This window comes from Giraffa tippelskirchi, chromosome 2 (assembly GCF_054371585.1).
Source record: "Giraffa tippelskirchi isolate mGirTip1 chromosome 2, T2T-mGirTip1v1.2.pri, whole genome shotgun sequence".
In the NCBI taxonomy this organism is placed as follows: domain Eukaryota; kingdom Metazoa; phylum Chordata; class Mammalia; order Artiodactyla; family Giraffidae; genus Giraffa; species Giraffa tippelskirchi.
The window spans coordinates 208196324-208216765 of NC_137276.1; the positions used below are offsets into that span (position 1 = coordinate 208196324).

Genomic DNA, 20442 nt, shown 5'->3' on the forward strand with positions numbered 1-20442 from the left:
GCAAAATGTGGAAACCCTTCTACAAGTTTCTGCCTGGAACACATATCTAATATATTGAGTCTTCACATATCAGTGTTTTCCAGGTAGGTATCACCAATGGTCCCGATTCACCTTCAAACACCACATTAGGCAAAGATCATCGTTCTGGTCTTTCATACAGTTCATGAGGTTCTCATGGCAAGTATACTGGGATGGTTTGCCATTTCCTCCTCCACTGTATCACATTTTGTCAGAACTCTCTGCTATGACCCGTCCATCTTGGGTGGCCCTGCATGGCATGGCTCTTAGCTTCATTGAGTTATGAAAGCCCCTTCACCATGACAATGCAGTGATCCATGAAGGGGATAAACGCTGAAGAGATCAAGAAGAGATAGAAAGAATACATGGAAGGTGAAAGTGAAGTCGCTTAGTCATGTCCGACTCTTTGTGACCCCATGGGCTGTAGCCCACCAGGCTCCTCTACCCATGGAATTTTCCAGGCAAGAGTACTGGAGTTGGTTGCCATTTTCTTCTTCAAGAATACATGAAAGAACTGTATTAAAAAAAGACCTTAATGAACCTGACTACTATGATGATGTGGTTAGTCACCCAGAGCCAGAAATTCTGGAGTATGAAGTCAAGTGGGCCTTAAGAAGCACAGCGGTTAATAAAGCTAATGGAGGTGAAGAAATTCCAGCAGAACTATTCAAATCCCTAAAGGAGGATGCCATCAAGGTTTTGCATTCATTATGTCAACAAATCTGGAACACCCAGCAGTGGCCACAGGACTGGAAAATGCCAATCTTCATCCCAATTCCCAAGAAGGTTAGTACTAAAGAATGTGCTAACCATCAGACGGTTGCATTCAGCTCCCATGCTAGTAAGGTTATGCTTAAAATCTTGCAAGCTAGGCTTCAGCATTATGAGAAACAAGAACTTCCAGATGTCCAAACAGGGTTTAGAAAAGGAAGAAGAACTAGAGATCAAATTGCCAACATTCACTGGATTATAGAGTAAGCAAGGGAATGTCAGAAAAACATCTATCTCAGTTTCATCGACTACACTAACACCTTTGTGGATCATGAAAAACTGGAAAACTCTTAGAGAGATGGGAGTACCAGACCATCTTACCCGTCTCCTGAGAAACCTGTATGCAGGTCAAGAAGCAACAGTTAGAACCCTGTATGGAACCACTGATTGGTTCAAAATTGAGCAAAAAGTACAACAAGGCTGTCTGCTGTCACCCTGTTGTTTAACTTATACCCTGAGCACATCATGAGGAATGCCAGGCTGCATGAGTTACAAGCTGGAATCAAGATAGGTGAGAGAAACATCAACAACCTCAGATATGCAGATGATACCACTCTAATAGCACAAAGTAAAGAGGAACTCAACATCCTCTTGATTATGGTGAAGGAGAGTGAAAGAGCCAGTTTAAGACTAAATATTATAAAAACTAAATCATGGCATCTGGCCCCATTACTTCATGGCAAATAGAAGGGGAAAAGGTGGAAGTAGTTACATAGTTCTTTCTCTTGGATCCAAAATCACTGCATACGGTGACTGCAGCCATGAAATCAGAAGACAACTGCTTCTTGGCAGGAAAGCAATGACAAACCTAGACAGTATGTTGAAAAGCAGAAACATTACTCTGCCGACAAAGGTCCATATAATCAAGGCTATAGTCTTCCCAGTGGTTATGTACAGTTGTGAGAGCTGGACTGTAAAGAGGGCAGAATGCCAAAGAATTGATGCCTTAGACCTGTAGAGCTGGAGAAGACTCCTGAAAGTCCCTTGGACAGCAAGGAGATCAAACCAGTCAATCTTAAGGGAGATCAACCTGAATATTCACTGGAAGGACTGATGCTGAAGCCGAAGCTCCAGTATTTTGGTCATCTGATGCTCCCAGATGATTCATTGGAAAAGTCCCTGATGCTGAGAAAGATCAGGGCAGAAGGAGAAGAGGGCATCAGAGTATGAGATGGTTGGACAGCATCACCAATGCCTTGAACATGAACTAGGGCAAACTCCTCCAGGAGATGGTGAGGGACAGGGAGGGCTGGCTGTACTGCAGTCTGTGGGGTCACAAAGAGTTGGACACAACTGTGGAACTGAACAAGAGCAACAATCATTGTGGTGTTAATGAGTGATGGACGGTATTATAAGATGAATTCCCAGTACCTCAGAATGTGACTTTATTTAGAGACAGGGTCTTTAAAGAGGTGATTAAATTAAAATGAGCCCATTAGAGTAAGCTGTAATCTCATAAGGACACCAGTCAATTCTAATTTTGTGTGAAATCCTGGGTAAGTTATGTCAACATTTCTATGGCCTCCATTTCTGTATCAGTGGAGATGAAAAGGCTAATCTCATAGGATTTTAGTAGGGGATTAAATGAATTGATATATGATAATTGATATATATATATATATATATATACACACATCAATAAACATATATGTATATATACATATAAAGTATTAAACTGTAGCAAGAATACAGTGTTATATGTAAGTGATATTATTAATCCTTATAAGAAGAGGAAATCAAGACACACAAAAGAGACACCAAGCACAGAGGAAAGACCATGTCAGGACACAGCAAGGAAGTGGTCATCTGCAACTAAAGAGAGAGGTCTCAGGGAAACCAGACCTGCCAACACCTTGATCTTGGACATCTAGCCTCCAGAACTGTAAGAAAATAAATTATGTTGTTTAAGCCATCCTATCAGTGACTTTTTAATGAAAGTTCCAGCAAACTAATATAGCAGGAAATCAAAAGCATAGAGACTATGATTGTAATTGCCAGATTAGTTTAGAAAGACACATAAAACAAATCTTGGGAGCTTTCAGACACAAGTGAGAGGGAGCTGAGGATCAGGAATTCCTGGACTGAATGGGTAAATGGGAGAATTCCAAGGACATTTAGATTATTACCATTGACTCTTGAGCAACATAGGTTTGAACTGCAAGGGTTCCACTTACAGAGGGTTTTTTTCCCTCAATATATACTATAGCAGTATGTAATCTGTGCTTGGTTGAATCCATGCATGTGGAACCACAGATAATGAGAACCAACTGTGGGATGTGAGCATCAGCGGATTTTGGTGTTTGTCGTGGGTCCTGGAACCGATCTCCCAAGGATACCTAGGGATGACTGTATTTCAAAAGTGATCATTTATAAATATCACAATTAACATGTATTGAACTTTGGAGAAACATGTGAAGTGAAAGTCACTCAGTCATGTCTGACTTTTTGTGACCCCATGGACTGTAGCCCACCAGGCTCTGTCCATGGGGATTCTCCAGGCAATAATACTGGAGTTGGTTGCCATGCTCTTCTCCAGGGGATCTTCCCAACCCAGGGATGGAATCCAGGTCTCCCGCAGTGTGGGCAGATTCTTTACCAACTGATCCACCAGGGAAGCCTGGAGAAACATGAATAGGGGTTAAAAACCGCAGACTCAAGAGACTTAGGTTTCGATTTTGGTTTTGTACACAATCCTGGGTAAGTTAGTTAACATTTCTATGTCTCAGTTTATTCATCAGTGGAGATAACAAGGCCAATCTCAGAAGGTTTCTGTAGGGATTAAATATATATATATATATATATATATATATATATACACACACACACATATATATATATATATATACATAAAGTATTAACTGGGCCAAGAATACAGTGATGCATGTGTTAGCTGTTATTTTTATTATCATTATGGGCAGACACTAGTCAAAGTGTTGAATCAATATTCACAGAAATTTTTAGGTGCCTGAAATATTCTGAGGTAAATTTTGTTATTCATGATCACACCATTAGTAAGTGAAAAAGTGGTAGACCCCAGATCTGACATTAATGATTATGGGCCCACAGATTATTGTGCTCCATGAAACAAAGCCTTTATTTAAAAAGCATTATAAAATGCCAAATGGATCACTAAACAGGTATATTTCTGTTTACAGGATTTACATGAATCCAAGGAACTTCTCAAAATTTACACATTTAAAAAAAATTCATTTATTTCATTACTGCATTTTGAGTGGAGAATGATACTATTTAGATAGTGTGTTGAAGCAATAAGCTTCTTTTTTTTCTAAAGACATTTTATCTGTTAATAATAAGTAAAAAAGGGAAACATTCAAAGAGAAACATTTGATTAAGGTAAACAGAAATAAACAGCTTTAAAATATATTCAGAATGCTTTATGATATGCATCTTAAACTATTCTATATTTTTGATTCTTAAAAACTTTTACAAGAAGAAATATACAAATTTCAGATTGAACAATGCAGTCTAAAAGAAATACTAATTGCATTGTTTCCATTTACAAGTTTTTCAATTCACAAACAAGCTGTTACATTTGACGGATGAAGGCATTTTATATTTCATGTGGTTTGCATGTGCTTGGACTGAGAAATAGTTCCTTGCTTTCTTTAAGTACAAAATTATAGATGCATAGTGGTGGTCTGTGAAAGAGAAAAAATAACTGTTAGTAAAACAACAAAGTTTATTTTCTTCTCATAAATATTAGAAGATCCTATGCCTATAACTGGCTCAGATAGTAAAGAATCTGCCTGCAATGCGTGATCGATCCCTGGGTTCGATCCCTGGGTTGGGAAGATCCCCTGGAGGAGGGCAGGGCAACCCACTCCAGTATTCTTGTCTAGAGAATCCCCATGGACAAAGGAGCCTGCCAGGCTATACTCCATGGGGTCACAAAGAGTAGGACATGGACTAAGCATAGCACATGCCTATAACTAACGAGTTCTCTAAAAGCAGGGAGTTGAAAAAAACCTATAGGATCATTTCTGCTCCATCTCATTTGTCTGTGTAGAGATGAATAGACATAATATTTGTAAGAAAAAATTCTCTGTACTTCAACATCCTCTCTCTTCGCTGCTTCACTGGAATACTTACACTGAATGGGAAATATTTTGGGATACTGAAACAGCTGAAAACTGAACTCAACGCTTAGTGGCTAGGCCACTTCTTCTGTCATGATAGCCACCATGGAAGAGTGAGAAATTGTCTGAATTCACAGACAATTTTGCCAAAATATTTAATCAAGCCTCTGTCACCTGCTAAAATGGAAATAATAACATTTAAATCATTCTATATCTTGGAGAAATTGTGTATTCAGTATTTCAAGATTTCTGAGAATTCAAGTCACTGTGGTGAATCATGTCCAGTAATTTATTTTCTTGTTAATATCTTGAAACCCTCAAAAAAGTAATCAACTAAAATAAACAAAGATTGGTCAAAGTTGAGGAAAGGAGCTAAAGGAAAAAAATGGTAGAAATAAATGGAAATTTCCAGTATCAGCCATACTAATTTAATCAAGGAAAGGGGGACAATTCAACTGCACAGGTGCTGGTAGCTCACCCTTATTTGACACGTGCACTACTCTAGATTGAGATATATTGCTCCCGATCTTCTTCTAACTTGAGACATGACTAAACACATTTTAAAATATTCAACATTATTGTTAGGTTAAATTCTTCCATTTTAAATCAACTTCCTATATCTGATAATACTTGAAAGGTAATAAAATATGGACACATTTCTCTTTAATTATAAAAGCTGTTATAGACTATTACAGAATTTTTCCACTTGAAGTAATAAATACATTTGAAAATTTAATAGTATAGAAGTGTGAAATATCAGTACTTCAATCTTAAAAGATTCTTAGATATTAGCAAAAGTAGCTTTGTGGTAAATTGTCAGAGACCAGAATGTAATTGAAAAATCAGACATAATCCTTTCTCCATTATTAAGTGGAAGAATGACTTTAACACTTCCCCTAACAAATGCATATATTCTTATGTCAATTTTTAATTTAGCTTGCTAAATTAAAGACTTTCTTCACTTAGTGAGCCTTCAATGGTCTGGATGTCCCTGATTCACCTCAGCTTTAAGTTGTCATAGACAAGGGTGTCAGATTTATTATCAGGTTGGTGAAAATGTAACTGCGGATTCAGGCTGTGAATTTTAAATCACTGTAACTAGGCTCCAACACATCTTTATTAAACAAAACAGGAACCATTAAAATCAACACACTTTTGCCAATGAGAAATAAGTTTGTTTACTACTGTAGCATAAAAATCCATGCTTCAGTATTCAGTGAACGCTTGGAAAGCATTTTCTGCCTCCTGCTGGTTGTAGAAGTGTCTTCCTTGCAAAAAGTTGTTGAGACACTTGAAGAAGTGGCAGTCGGTTGGCGAGAGGTCAGGTGCACATAGTGGGTGAGGAGAAACTTCTGTAACCCAATTTCTTCAGCTTTTGAAGCATTTGTTTTGTGATGTGGGTCAGGCATTGTCATGGAGAACTGGGCCCTTTCAGGTGACCGATGCTGGCTGCAGGCATTGCAGTTGTCGGTACATCTCATCCATTTGCTGAGCATACTTCTCACATGTAATGGTTTTGCTGGGATTCAGAAATCTTTAGTGGATCAGACAGGCAGCAGACCACCAAACAGACCATTTTTGGTGAAAATTTGGCTTTGGGAAGTGCTTTGGAGCTTCTTCTTGGTCTAAACACTGAGCTGATAGTCACTGGTTGTCATATAAAATCCACTTTTCATTGCATGTCAAAATCTGATTGAGAAATGGTTCATTATTGAATAGAATAAGAGAAGACAACATTTCAAAGGACAATTATTTTAATCTTCAGTCAGCTCAAGAGGCATCCACTTTTTTGAGCTTTTTCACCATTCCAATTTGCTTCAAAAGCCAAACGACCATAGAACAGTCAAAGCTGAGTTCTTCAGCAACTTCTTGTGCAGTTGTAAGTAGATCAGCTTTGATGATGGCTCTCAATTGGTTGTTGTCAACTTCCTATGGTTGGCCACTACACTCCCCATGTTCAAGGCTCTCGTCTCCTTTGCAAAGCTTCTTGAACCATCACTGCACTGTATGTTGGTGCAGTTCGTGAGCCAAACGTGTTGATGTTGCTGCTTTCTGACCCATTTTGAACTCAAATAAGAAAATCGCTTGAATTACTTTCTGTCTAACATAATTTCCCTAGTCTAAACTAAATATAAAATCATTAGCAAAAATATAAATAAATAAGGTGAGAAATGTGCATTAAAATGATGTATAACATAATTACATTTATTTAAGAATGTACGCCAATATCAAATGGCAAAGTTCAACAACGCAAAACTGAAATTACTTTTGCATCAACCTAATAATAAATTGTATCTGTCATCAAGTAATTGTCCTACTAACATACTTTTAATACAACCTTAAAACAAGTGTGTTTTCACTTATTTTCTACAATAAAATGAAAGCTCATAATCCTATTACTATTGACATATGATCAATATATTAAATGCATATTTTTATTAAATATTCCACATTTTATAAAGCATCCACAGCATTATAAAACAATTTGGTCAGGTTCATTGTAGTTTCCAAAGTTAAATTTTATCAAAATATATGAGGAAAATTAATTTTCCTGTTTTTACATTGTGAAAACCTATATAGTTCTATTGCCAGGAGACTCTAATATTGAGATCATTTATCCTATGTTATTAATAGTTCCTTATCCCCAGGATAAAAAAAATTTTAACGGTATAATTAGAAAAAATATGTGATGTATGTTGAAATATTATAGGAATAAGAATATTTAATGTTATTCATGTCAATGTATGGCAAAAACTATTACAATATTGTAAAGTAATTAGCCCCCAACTAAAATAAATAAATTTATTAAAAAAAAAAAAAAAAAAGCATTGGATTTTGCATTTCTAAAGCTTTGTTTACCACAAATTAGCAGAAATGAGCACGGTACACTGATAAAGTATAAACTTCAGTAAAAATACAGAAGAAATCCAAGGATTAAAAAATTTCTCTAAAATTTAAATATAATTAGTTTTTAATTTTAATCCATATATATTTTACAAAATACAAGAAATATACATGCTTCTTTATTTCTAAAATGTCTCCCCTAAGGCTTTTGTACAACATATCACATTTATGCATCTAATGTTCTTTTAAAAAGTTACTTAGGATAAGGTTCCTAGCACTAACAAAGGTATCTGTTCCTACCTGCAGGTCACTGAGTAAAGAGAATAGAACAATCTTGCCTTAGTAGTGGGGATAATTACCCATAAAGTTGGCATGATTCCAGTCCTACCTAAAAAACTTTGAAAGCAGAACCTGAAAGAACCAATCTTCCTAATAAGAATACAAAAATATGGAGCACCTAACATGATAAAATACACAGTGTCTGGCATCTAATCAAGAATGACCAAGCATGCAAAAAAGCAGGACAATTGACCCATGTGAAGGCAACCAACTGAAATCAACCAAGAGCTAGCACAGATGTGAGAAGCAGCAAAGACGTTGTTGTTGTTGTTGTTCAGTTGCTAAGTTGTGTCTGACTCTTTGCGACCCCATGGATTGCATCACACCAGGCTTCCCTGTCTTTCATTATCTCCTGGAGCTTGCTTAAACTCATGTCCATTGAAAAAGTGATGCCATCCAACCATCTCATCCTCTGTCACCCTCTTCTCCTCCTGCCTTCAATCTTTCCCAACATCAGGGTCTTTTCCAGTAAGTCAGCTCTTCCCTTCAGGTGGCCAAAGTCCTGGAGCTTCAGCTTCAGCATCAGTCCTTCCAATGAATATTCAGAGTTGATTTCCTTTAGGATGCACTAGTTGGATTTCCTTGCAGTCCAAGGGACTCTCAAGAGTCTTCTCCAACACCACAGCTCAAAAGCATCAATTCTTCGTTACTCAGCTTTCTTTATGGTCCAACTCTCACATCCATACATGACCACTGCAAAAACCATAGCTTTGACTATATGAACCTTTGTAGACAAAGTACTATCTCTGCTTTTTAATATGGTGTCTAGGTTTTCCATAGTTTTTCTTCCAAGAAGCAAGCGTCTTCTAATTCCATGGCTGAAGTCACCATCTGCAGTGATTTTGGAGCCCAGAAAAATAAAGTCAGCCACTGTTTCTGTTGTTTCCCCATCTATCTGCCATGAAGTGATAGGACCTGATGCCATGATCTTAAGTTTTTGTATGCTGACTTTTAATCCAACTTTTTCACTCTCTTCTTTAATTTTCATCAAGAGGCTCTTTAGTTCCTCTTTGCTTTCTGTCATAAGGGTGGTATCATCTGCATATCTGAGGTTATTGATATATCTCCCAGCAATCTTGATTCCAGGTTGTGCTACAACCAGCCTGGCATTTTGCATGATGTATTCTGCATGTAAGTTAAACAAGCAGAGTGACAGTCTACAGCCTTGATATCAGTTCAGTTCAGTCGCTCAGTTGTTGCCAACTCTTTGCAACCCGATGGACTGCAGCACGCCAGGCCTCCCTGTCCATCACCAATTCCTGGAGTTTACTCAAACTCATGCCCATTGAGTCAGTGATGCCATCCAACCATCTCATCCTGTGTCATCCCCTTCTCCTCATGCCTTAAATCTTTCCCAGAATCAGGGTCTTTTCCAGTGATTCAGTTCTTCGCATGAGGTGGCCAAAGTATTGGAGTTTCAGCTTCAACATCAGTCCTTCCGATGAACATTCAGGAATGATTTCCTTTAGGACGGACTGGTTGGATCTTCTTGCAGTCCAAGGAACTCTCAAGAGTCTTCTCCAACACCACAGTTCAAAAGCATCAATTCTTCGGCACTCAGCTTTCTTCACAGTCCAACTCTCACATCCATGTATACATGACTACTGGAAAAACCATAGCCTTGAATAGACAGACCTTTGTTGGCAAAGTAATGTCTCTGCTTTTTAACATGCTGTCTAGGTTGGTCATAACTTTCCTTCCAAGGAGTAAGTTTTGTTTTTGTTTTTGTTTTTCTATTTCATGGCTGCAGTCACTATCTGCAGTGATTTTGGATCCCAAGAAAATAAAGTCTGCTACTATTTCCAATGTTTCCCCATCTATTTGCCCTAAAGTGATGGGACCGGATGCCATGAACTTAGTTTTCTGAATGTTGAGCTATAAGCCAACTTTTTTACTCTCCTCTTTCACTTTCATCAAGAGGCTCTTTAGTTCATCTTCACTTTCTACCATAAGGGTGGTGCATATCTGAGGTTATTGATATTTCTCCCAGCAATCTTGATTCCAGCTTGTGCTTCATCCAGCCCAGCATTTCTCATGATGTACTCTGCATATAAGTTAAATAAGCATGGTGACAATATACAGCCTTGACGCACTCCTTTTCCTATTTGGAACCAGTCTGTTGTTCCATGTCCAGTTCTAACTGTTGCTTCTTGACCTGCACACAGGTTTATCAAGAGGCAGATCAGTTGGTCTGGTATTCCCATCTCTTTCAGAATTTTCCATAGTTTATTGTGATCCACACAAAGGCTTTGGCATAGTCAATAAAGCATAAATAGATGTTTTTCTGGAACTCTCTTGCTTTTTTGATGATTCAGTGGATGTTGGTAATTTGATATCTGGTTCCTCTGCCTTTTCTAAAACCAGCTTGAACATCTGAAAGTTCATGGTTCACATATTGTTGAAGCCCGGCTTGGAGAATTTTGAGCATTACTTTACTAGTGTGTGAGAGAAGTGCAATTGTGCGGTAGTTTGAGCAATCTTTGGCATTGCCTTTCTTAGGGCATGGGATGAAAACTGACCTTTTCCAGTCCTGTGGCCACTGTTGAGTTTCCAAATTTGCTGGCATACTGAGTGCAGCACTTTCACAGCATCATCTTTTAGGGTTAGAAATAGGAATTCCAGTTGTATTCCAGGCAGTATTCCTGCCTTCATAGTGATGCTTCCTAAGGCCCACTTGACTTCTCATTCCAGGATGTCTGGCTCTAGGTGAATGATCACAACATCATGATTATCTGGGTCATGAAGATCTTTTTTGTACAGTTCTTCTGTGTATTCTTGCTACCTCTTCTTAATATCTTCTGCTTCTGTTAGGTCCATACCATTTCTGTTCTTTATAGAGACCATCTTTGCATGAAATGTTCCCTTGGTATCTCTAATTTTCTTGAAGAGATCTCTAATCTTTCTCATTCTATTGTTTTCCTCTATTTCTTTGCACTGATGGCTGAGAAAGGCTTTCTTATCTCTCCTTGCTATTCTTTGGAACTCTGTGTTCAAATGGGTATATCTTTCCTTTTCTCTTTTGCTTTTCGCTTCTCTTCTTTTCACAGCTTTTTGTAAGGCCTCCTCAGAGAGCTTGCTTTTTTGCATTTCTTTTTCTTGGGTTCGATCTGATAACATGGACCACAGCTTTGTGTAACTCAATGAAACTATGAGCCACACTGTGTAGGGACACCCAAGACAGACGGGTCATGGTGGAGAGTTCTGACAAAACGTGGTCCACTGGAAAAGGGAATGGCAAACCACTTCAGTATTTCTGTCTTGAGTACCCCATGAACAGTATGAAAAGGCAAGAAGATAGGATACTGAAAGATGAACTCCCTAGGTTGGCAGGTGCCCAATATGCTACTGGAGATCAGTGGTGAAATAACTCCAGAAAGAAAGAAGAGATGGAGCCAAAGTAAAAACAACATGCAGTTGTGGATGTGACTGGTGATGGAAGCAAGGTCTGGTGCTGTAAAGAGCAATATTGCACAGGAACCTGGAATGTTAGGTCCATGAATCAAGGCAAATTGGAAGTGATCAAACAGGAAATGGCGAGAGTGAACGTTGACATTTTAGGAATCAGCAAACTAAAATGGACCGGAATGGGTGAATATAACTCAGATGACCATTATATCTACTACTGTGGGCAAGAATCCCTTAGAAGAAATAGAGTTGCCATCATAGTCAACAAAAGAGTCCGAAATGCAATACTTGGATGCAGTCTCAAAAACGACAGAATGATCTCTGTTCGTTTCCATGGCAAATCATTCAATATCATGGTAATCCAAGTCTGTGCCCCGACCAGTAATACTGAAGAAGCTGAAGTTGAAAGGTTCTATGAAGACCTACAAGACCTTCTAGAACTGACACCCAAAAAAGATGTCCTTTTCATTATAGGGGACCGGAATGCAAAAGTAGGAAGTCAAGAAATACCTGGAATAACAGGCAAATTTGGCCTTGGAGTATAGAATGAAGCAGGGCAAAGGCTAATAGAGTTCTTCCGAGAGAACGCACTGGTCATAGCAAACACCCTCTTCCAACAACAACAACACAAGAGGAGACTGTACACATGGACATCACCAGATGTTCAACAGAGAAATCTGATTATATTCTTTGTAGCCTTGACCTACTCCTTTACCAATTAGGAAGCAGTCTGTTGTTTCAAATCCAGTTCAAACTCTTGCTTCTTGGTTTGCATACAGTTTTCATAGAGGGTAAGGTGTCTGGTATTCCCATCTCTTTAAGAATTTTCCACAGTATGTTGTGATCCACGCAGTCAAAGGCTTTAGCATAGTCAATGAAGCAGAAGTACACATTTTTCTAGAATTCTCTTGCTTTCTCTATGATCCAACAGATGGCAATTCCCTGGTGGTTCTGATAGTAAAGGTATTGAAAGAGTTACTATAATTGTATTTCATGTGTTCAAATAGGTAAGTAGAGACATGAAACATATTCAAAGATTAAAATGAAACATCCATAATTGAAAACTACAGTATCTGAGATGAAGAATGCCCTATAATGGTTAAATATCAGCTTAGACATTGCAGAAGAAAAGAATAATGAACTTGAAGACATAGAAAGAGAAACATTCAAAATGAAATGCAGGGAGAAAATTAAATTTAAAAATTCACAGAGCATCAGTGAACAGTGGGACACCTTCAGATAACCTAATAAATTTGAAATTAAAGTCCCCAAAGAGATACTAGAGAGTAGGGACACAGCAAGAGATATTTCAAAATAAGTGAAAAGTTTAGATAAAATCTGATGAAATCTATAAACCCATGGATCCAAAAAAGGTCATCAAACACTAATCACAAGAGGTATGGAAAAAATTTCAACAAGTCACATGGAATTAAACTGCTTAAAATCTGTGATAAGGAGAAAATCTTAAAACCAGTCACAGAAAAGAGTTTTATTTTCTTCATAGCAACAAAGGAAGGATAGTAATAAATTTCTCATTAAACTCAATGCATGATTTAAGACAGCACACTAACATCCCTAAAGTATTGAAAGTCAAAGTAGAATTCTATACCCAGATAAATTTTCTTTAAAAATAAAGACATCATAAAAACACACAAAAGTTGAAAGCATTCACAACTATCAGATCTTACAAAAAAATCTTAAAGGAGTTCCTTTTGTCTCAGGTGGCCTAGTGGTAAAGAATCTGCCTGCAATGCAGGAGACCCGGGTTCAATCCCTGGGTCGGGAAGATCCCCTGGAGAAGGGAATGGCAACCCACTCCAGTATTCTTGCCTGGAGAATCCCACGGACAGAGGAGCCTGGTGGGTTACAGTCCATGGGGTCGCAAAGAGTCAGACATGACTGAGCGACTAACACACACAAACTGTACAAGATGAAAATATGCATCTAATAAGGGTTAGAACTACACCACAAATGGTAAATGCATGGAAAAAATATGTAAGACTTTCTAATTATTCATGTATTTTAATAGAAATATCTCTTTAAAGAAAAGTGATGCACTTTGTAGAGATTTTAGCATACGTAGAAATAAAATATATGCCAAGAACAGCACAAGAGAGAAATGGAAGTATACTACTGTAAGGTCTTCATGTTATATGTGAAGTGGTAAAATTGACTTGAGGTAGACTGTGATAAAATGAAGATTATAATATAACTCCATATAAACCACTAAATAATCAACTTCTTCCACTGATAAAGAAGATTCAATGGAATCATAAGCATGCGTGCTAAGTTGCTTCAGTCATGTCCGACTCTGCGTAACCCTGTGGACTATAGCCTGCCTGGCTCCTCTGTCCTTGGGATTCTCCAGGCAAGAATACTGTAATGGGTTGCCATGTCCTTCTCTAGATAGAATCATAGACTCCTCAATTATCCAAAAGGCAGACAATGAGAAAATGGGAACAAAGAAAAGATGGGAAAACAGACAACAAAATAGCAAGGTGGCAGACTTAAACCCAACTGTACCTACAATTACATTAAATTTAAAGATGCAGATACCCTCAGTTAAATGGCAGAGGTCATCAACATCATTTGTCATTTGAGAAATACAAGTTAAAAACATAGTGAACAGAAGTGTTTTTGTTTTCTACACAAGTATTAGAATAGCAAAAACAACAACAAAAAACTGGTGAAGGTGCAATTTTGGGTGTAAGAGAGGAATGGAACTCTGGTAAGAGCCAGTGGGGATGCAAAACATACAGTCATTTTGGAAAACAGTCGGCAGTTGCTTATAAGATTAAACATACACTCACAGTGAATGTGAAAAGTGAACATGTTAGTTGCTCCGTCATGTCTGGCCCTTTGTTACCCCATGGACTGTAGCCCACCAGGCTTCTCTGTCCCTGGAATTCTCCAGGCAAGAATACTGGAGTGGGTAGCCATTCCTTTCTCCAGGGGATTGTCCCCAACCCATGGATCAAACCTGGGTTTCCTGCATTGCTGGCAGAGTGTTACGATCTGAGCCACCAGGGAAGCCACAACACTCACAATATGACCTTACAATCTCTAGGTATTTAAGATAAATGAAAAATTCAGTTCAGTTCAGTTCAGTCGCTCAGTCATGTCTGACACTTTGCAACCCCATGAAACACAGCACGCCAGGCCTCCCTGTCCTTCACCAACTCCCAGAGTTTACTCAAATTCATGTCCATCGAGTCGGTGATGCCATCCAGGCATCTAATCCTCTGTCGTCTCCTCCTCCTGCCCCCAATCTGTCCCAGCATCAGGGTCTTTTAAAATGAGTCAACTCTTCGCATGAGGTGGCCAAAGTATTGGAGTTTCAGCTTCAACATCAGTCCTTCCAATGAACACCCAGGACTGATCTCCTTTAGGGTGGACTGATTGGATCTCCTTGCAGTCCAAGGGACTCTCAAGAGTCTTCTCCAACACCACAGTTCAAAAGCATCAATTCTTTGGCGCTCAGCTTTCATCACTGTCCAACGCTCACATCCATACATGACTACTGGAAAAACCATAGCCTTGAATAGACGGACCTTTGTTGGAAAAGTTATGTCTCTGCTTTTCAATATGCTATCTAAGTTGGTTATAACTTTCCTTCCAAGGAGCACATGTCTTTTAATTTCATAACTACAATCACCATCAGCAGTGATTTTGGAGCCCCAAAAAATAAAGTCTGGCACTGTTTCCACTGTTTCCCCATCTATTTCCCATGAAGTGATGGGGCCAGATGTCATGATCTTAGTTTTATGAATGTTGAGCTTTAAGCCAACTTTCTCACTCTCCTCTTTCACTTTAATCAAGAGGCTTTTAAGTTCCTCTTCACTTTCTGCATAAGGGTGGTGTCATCTGTATATCTCAGGTAATTGGTATTTCTCCTGGCAATCTTGATTCCAGCTTGTGTTTCTTCCAGCCCAGAGTTTCTCAGGATGTATACTGCATATAAGTTAAATAAGCATGGTGACAATATACAGCCTTGACATACTGCTTTTCCTACTTGGAACCAGTCTATTGTTCCATGTCCAATAGTAAATCTTGTTTTGACCTGCATACAGGTTTCTCAAGAGGTAGGTAAGCTGGTATGTTATTCCCATCTCTTTCAGAATTTTCCACAGTTTATTGTAATCCACACAGTCAAAGGCTTTGGCATAGTCAATAAAGCAGAAATAGATGTTTTTCTGGAACTCTCTTGCTTTTTCGATGATCCAGCGGATGTTGGCAATTTGATCTCTGGTTCCTCTGCCTTTTCTAAAACCAGCTTGAACATCTGAAAGTTCATGGTTCACATATTGTTGAAGCCTAGCTTGGAGAATTTTGAGCATAACTTTACTAGCGTGTGAGATGAGTGCAATTGTGCGGTAGTTTGAGCATTCTTTGGCATTGTCTTTCTTTGGGATTGGAATGAAAACTGACCTCTTCCAGTCCTGAGGCCACTTTTGAGTTTTCCGAATTTGCTGGCATATTGAGTGCAGCACTTTCACAGCATCATCTTCAAGATTTGAAATAGCTCAACTGTAATTCCATCACCTCCACTAGCTTTGTTTGTAGTGATGCTTTCTAAGGCCCACTTGACTTCACATTCCAGGATATCTGGCTCTAGGTGAATGATCACACCATCATGATTATCTGGGTCATGAATATCTTTTTTTGTACAATCTTCTGTGTATTCTTGCCATCTCTTCTTAGTATCTTCTGCTTCTGTTAGGTCCATACCATTTCTGTCCTTTACTGAGCCCATCTTTGCATGAAATGTTCCCTTTGTATCTCTAATTTTCTTGAAGACATCTCTAGTCTTTCCCATTCTGTTGTTTTCCTCTATTTCTTTGCATTGATCGCTGAGGAAGACTTTCTTATCTCTCCTTGCTATTCTTTGGAACTCTGCATTCAAATGGGTATATCTTTCCTTTCCTCCTTTGCTTTTCACTTCTCTTCTTTTACAGCTATTTGTAAGGCCTCCTCAGACAGCCGTTTTGCTTTTTTGCATTTCTTTTCCATGGAGATGGTCTTGATCCCTGTCTCCTGTACAATGTTACGAACCTCCGTCCATAGTTCATCAAGCACTCTATCAGATCTAGTCCCTTAAATCTATTTCTCATTTCCACTGTAAAATCATAAGGGATTTGATTTAGGTCATACCTGAATGGTCTAGTGGTTTTCCCTACTTTCTTCAATTTAAGTCTGAATTTGGCAATAAGGAGTTCATGATCTGAGCCACAGTCCGCTCCCGGTCTTGTTTTTGCTGACTGTATAGAGCTTCTCCATCTTTGACTGCAAAGAATATAATCAACCTGATTATGGTGGTGACCATCTGGTGATGTCCATGAGTTTGGTTCACATATTAAGCTGCAGGTAAGTATATTATTTTGGCTTTATCCTGGACAGATATAAAAAATTATGAGCAAATTATATTTTTCCTCCAACTAGGATAAAGGAACTGTGGTATACACATACAATGAAATACTATGTATCGGTAACATTCCATTGATATAAGCAACAACATGGGTGAGTTTTAAATGTCTAAATCTAAATGAAAGAAGCAATATTTAGAAGGCAACATACCATATGATTCCATTTATATAAAGTTCTGGAAAAGGCAAATCTAGGTGTAGAGGTTGCTAGAGCTACAGTAGGTTTGGGTGTTGGAAATAAAGGGACAGCACAAGGCAGTTTTTGTGACTGATGAAAATGTTCTGTATATTATTTGTGGTGGTGGTTACATGACTCTATGTGCTTACTAAAACTCATAGAACTATATGCTGAAAAGAGTACATTTTACTCATTAAGCAAAAATTTTTAAAGTAGATTTAGTTCAACTTTTCTCAGGAAGTCACCCAGATACCTCCACTACAAATATTCCTCTCAGTCCCTAAGTTTGAAAGGCTAGTCTGCTGGAAATGCTCAGTTCAGTTCAGTTCAGTCGCTCAGTCGTGTCCGACTCTTTGTGACCCCATGAATTGCAGCACGCCAGGCCTCTCTGTCCATCGCCAACTCCCGGAGTCTACCCAAACCCATGTCCATCGAGTCGGTGATGCCATCCCACCATCTCATCCTCTGTCGTCCCCTTCTCCTCCTGCCCCCAATCCTACCCAGCATTAGGGTCTTTTCCAATGAGTCAACTCTTCGCATGAGGTGGCCAAAGTATTGGAGTTTCAGCTTCAACATCAGTCCTTCCAATGAACACCCAGGATTGATCTCCTTTAGGATGGATTGATTGGATCTCCTTGCAGTCCAAGGGACTCTCAAGAGTCTTGTCCAACACCACAGTTCAAAAGCATCAATTCTTCGGCGCTCAGCTTTCTTCACTGTCCAACTCTCACATCCATACATGACCACTGGAAAAACCATAGCCTTGACTAGACAGACTTTTGTTGGCAAAGTAATGTCTCTGCTTTTAAATATGCTATCTAGGTTGGCCATAACCTTCCTTCCAAGGAGTAAGCGTCTTTTAATTTCATGGCTGCAATCACCATCAGCAGTGATTTTGGAGCCCAAAAAAATAAAGTCTGACACTGTTTCCACTGTTTCCCCATCTATTTCCCATGAAGTGATGGGACCAGATGCCATGATCTTAGTTTTCTGAACATTGAGCTTTAAGCCAACTTTTTCACTCTCCTCTTTCACCTTCATCAAGAGGCTCTTTAGTTCTTCTTCACTTTCTACCCTAAGGGTGATGTCATCTGCATATCTGAGGTTATTGATATTTCTTCCGGCAATCTTGATTCCAGCTTGTGTTTCTTCCAGACCAGCATTTCTCATGATGTACTCTGCATATAAGTTAAATAATCAGGGTGACAATATACAGCCTTGACGTACTCCTTTTCCTATTTGGAACCAGTCTGTTGTTCCATGTCCAGTTCTAACTGTTGCTTCCTGACCTGCATACAGGTTTCTCAAGAGATAGGTCAGACGGTCTGGTATTCCCATCTCTTTCAGAATTTTCCACAGTTTATTGTGGTCCATATAATCAAAGGCTTTGGCATAGTCAGTAAAGCAGAAATAGATGTTTTTCTGGAACTCTCTTGCTTTTTCGATGATCCAGCGGATATTGGCAATTTGATCTCTGGTTCCTCTGCCTTTTCTAAAACTTGAACATCTGGAAGTTCATGGTTCACATATTGCTGAAGCCTGGAAATGCTCAGAACTATATTGTTTGTGTAGTCTCCGTCATTGTTTGTTACAGACAGCTAATTATTGACTGAGTTAGATACACAGTTTATTCTGGACCATAAGGCATCACATTTTTATCACTCACATTCCCAATAGTTTGGCAGTGCTAATTCTCATTAATTGCACATTATCTGTATGGACAGATCTCAACAGGAAAAGCAACTAAATGGTTACTGCAATTATCTAGGTAATTAAACTTAAAGCACACATTTCATTCAATCATCTGTTAGCATCCACAGCCAACAGGGAATGTTAAGAGTTCTGTTAACCACCCACAAAATGTATTTTAGTTTTTTCCCTGAATACAAGTAACTGCATCTAAATTTTATAAATTTAGCAAATTTTCATAGTCTATCTATTTAGATAGATTTTACATAAAAATTCTGCTTAGATTTTACATAAAAATTAAAATGATACACATGCTTATTTTTTCTCTGTGGCATATCCTAATGACTTTCTGTTTAGAATTTACATAAAACTTAAAATGACACTGTTTAGAGTGCAGATTTTAGATTTTACATAAAAATTAAAATTATTTAGATTTTACATAAAAATTAAATTTTTATGTAAAAAACAGATTAGATTTTTACATAAAAATTAAAATGACACACATGCTTATTTTTTCCTCTGTGGCATATCCTAATGACTTTACCCTATTTCTACTTAACCAGCGATGGAGTTGTATGTAACATTTCTCTATGTTAAACATGATTAAGGAGACAGTTAATCAAATAATTAAATTCATGATTCAACTGTAGCATGTGTGATTATAAGTAAACATGACAAAATATTAACAGTGTTATCTCTTAGTTATAGGACTACATGTGAATTAAATTTTCCAAATGTCCGACAATGGGAATAACTGACTATATTAATTAGTGAAAAACTTTATTCCTATAAAAATAGCAGCAACTAAAAATAAAGGAAAGAACAAATGAAAAAAACCAAGAAAAGTTTGGCTTCCTGTCATGATGAAGGCAATTCTCAGCTAAGAGAAAAAAACCAAGAAAAGTTTCGCTTCCTGTCATGATGAAGGCAATTCTCAGCTAAGAGACCTTAGACATGTTATTTTAAACCTCTGAGTTTCTGTTCCTTTACTAACAAAACAAAGAACATACTTAACTCATAGAGTTGTTGCAAAGATTATAAAAATAGCATTTGAGATGTAGTAGATGCTAAATAAATTTAAAGAAGACAGAATGCTGAAGAATTACTGCTTTTGAACTGTGGTGTTGGAGAAGACTCTTGAGAGCCCCGTGGACTGCAAGATCAAACCAGTCAACCCTACATGAAATCAACTCTGAATATTCATTAGAAGGACTGATGCTGAAGCTGAAGCTCCAATTCTTTGGCCACATGAAGGAAAGAGCTGACTCACTGGAAAAGATCTGATGCTGGGAAAGACTGAAGGCAGGAGGAGATGGGAACAATAGAGGCAAGATGGTTGGATGGCATCACTGACTCAATGGACATGAGTTTGAGCAAGCTCTGGGAGATGGTGAAAGACAGGGAAGCCTGGCGTGCTGCAGTCCATGGGGTCGCAAGGACTGAGCGACTGAACAACCAAAAATAAATTTAACCACTCTTATTCATCTTATAAGAAGTTCACTAATAGTAAAAACAAAGCCAAACTTCTCTGGGATTCCCTTTAATGCCTAAATCTTCAATTAAGTCATCAATCCTTTACATACAAGAACTTTTCCTTAAATCATATACATCATCCAAAAAATACACCTCGGGAAAAAAATTAAAAATCTTTCTTAGTTCAGTTCAGTTGCTTAGTCAT

The 20442-nt window shown here is 38.2% G+C and overlaps 1 protein-coding gene across 9 annotated transcripts in view; it reads right to left on the bottom strand.

Moving 5' to 3' along the window:
* Positions 1-3859: 3859 nt before the first annotated feature.
* LIPI (lipase I) overlaps positions 3860-20442 on the bottom strand; it is a 78916-nt gene continuing 62333 nt past the window's right edge. For 7 of the 9 annotated variants that reach the window (XM_081552617.1, XM_081552636.1, XM_081552625.1 and 4 more), the window contains one exon: positions 3860-4448. In XM_081552617.1, coding sequence (XP_081408743.1) covers positions 4361-4448 — 88 coding nt within the window. In that variant the 3' untranslated portion in view covers positions 3860-4360. Of the gene's footprint in view, positions 4449-4899; positions 5064-20442 lie in introns of all 9 variants that reach the window. The other 2 variants (XR_014072183.1, XR_014072182.1) reach the window with 2 other exon arrangements.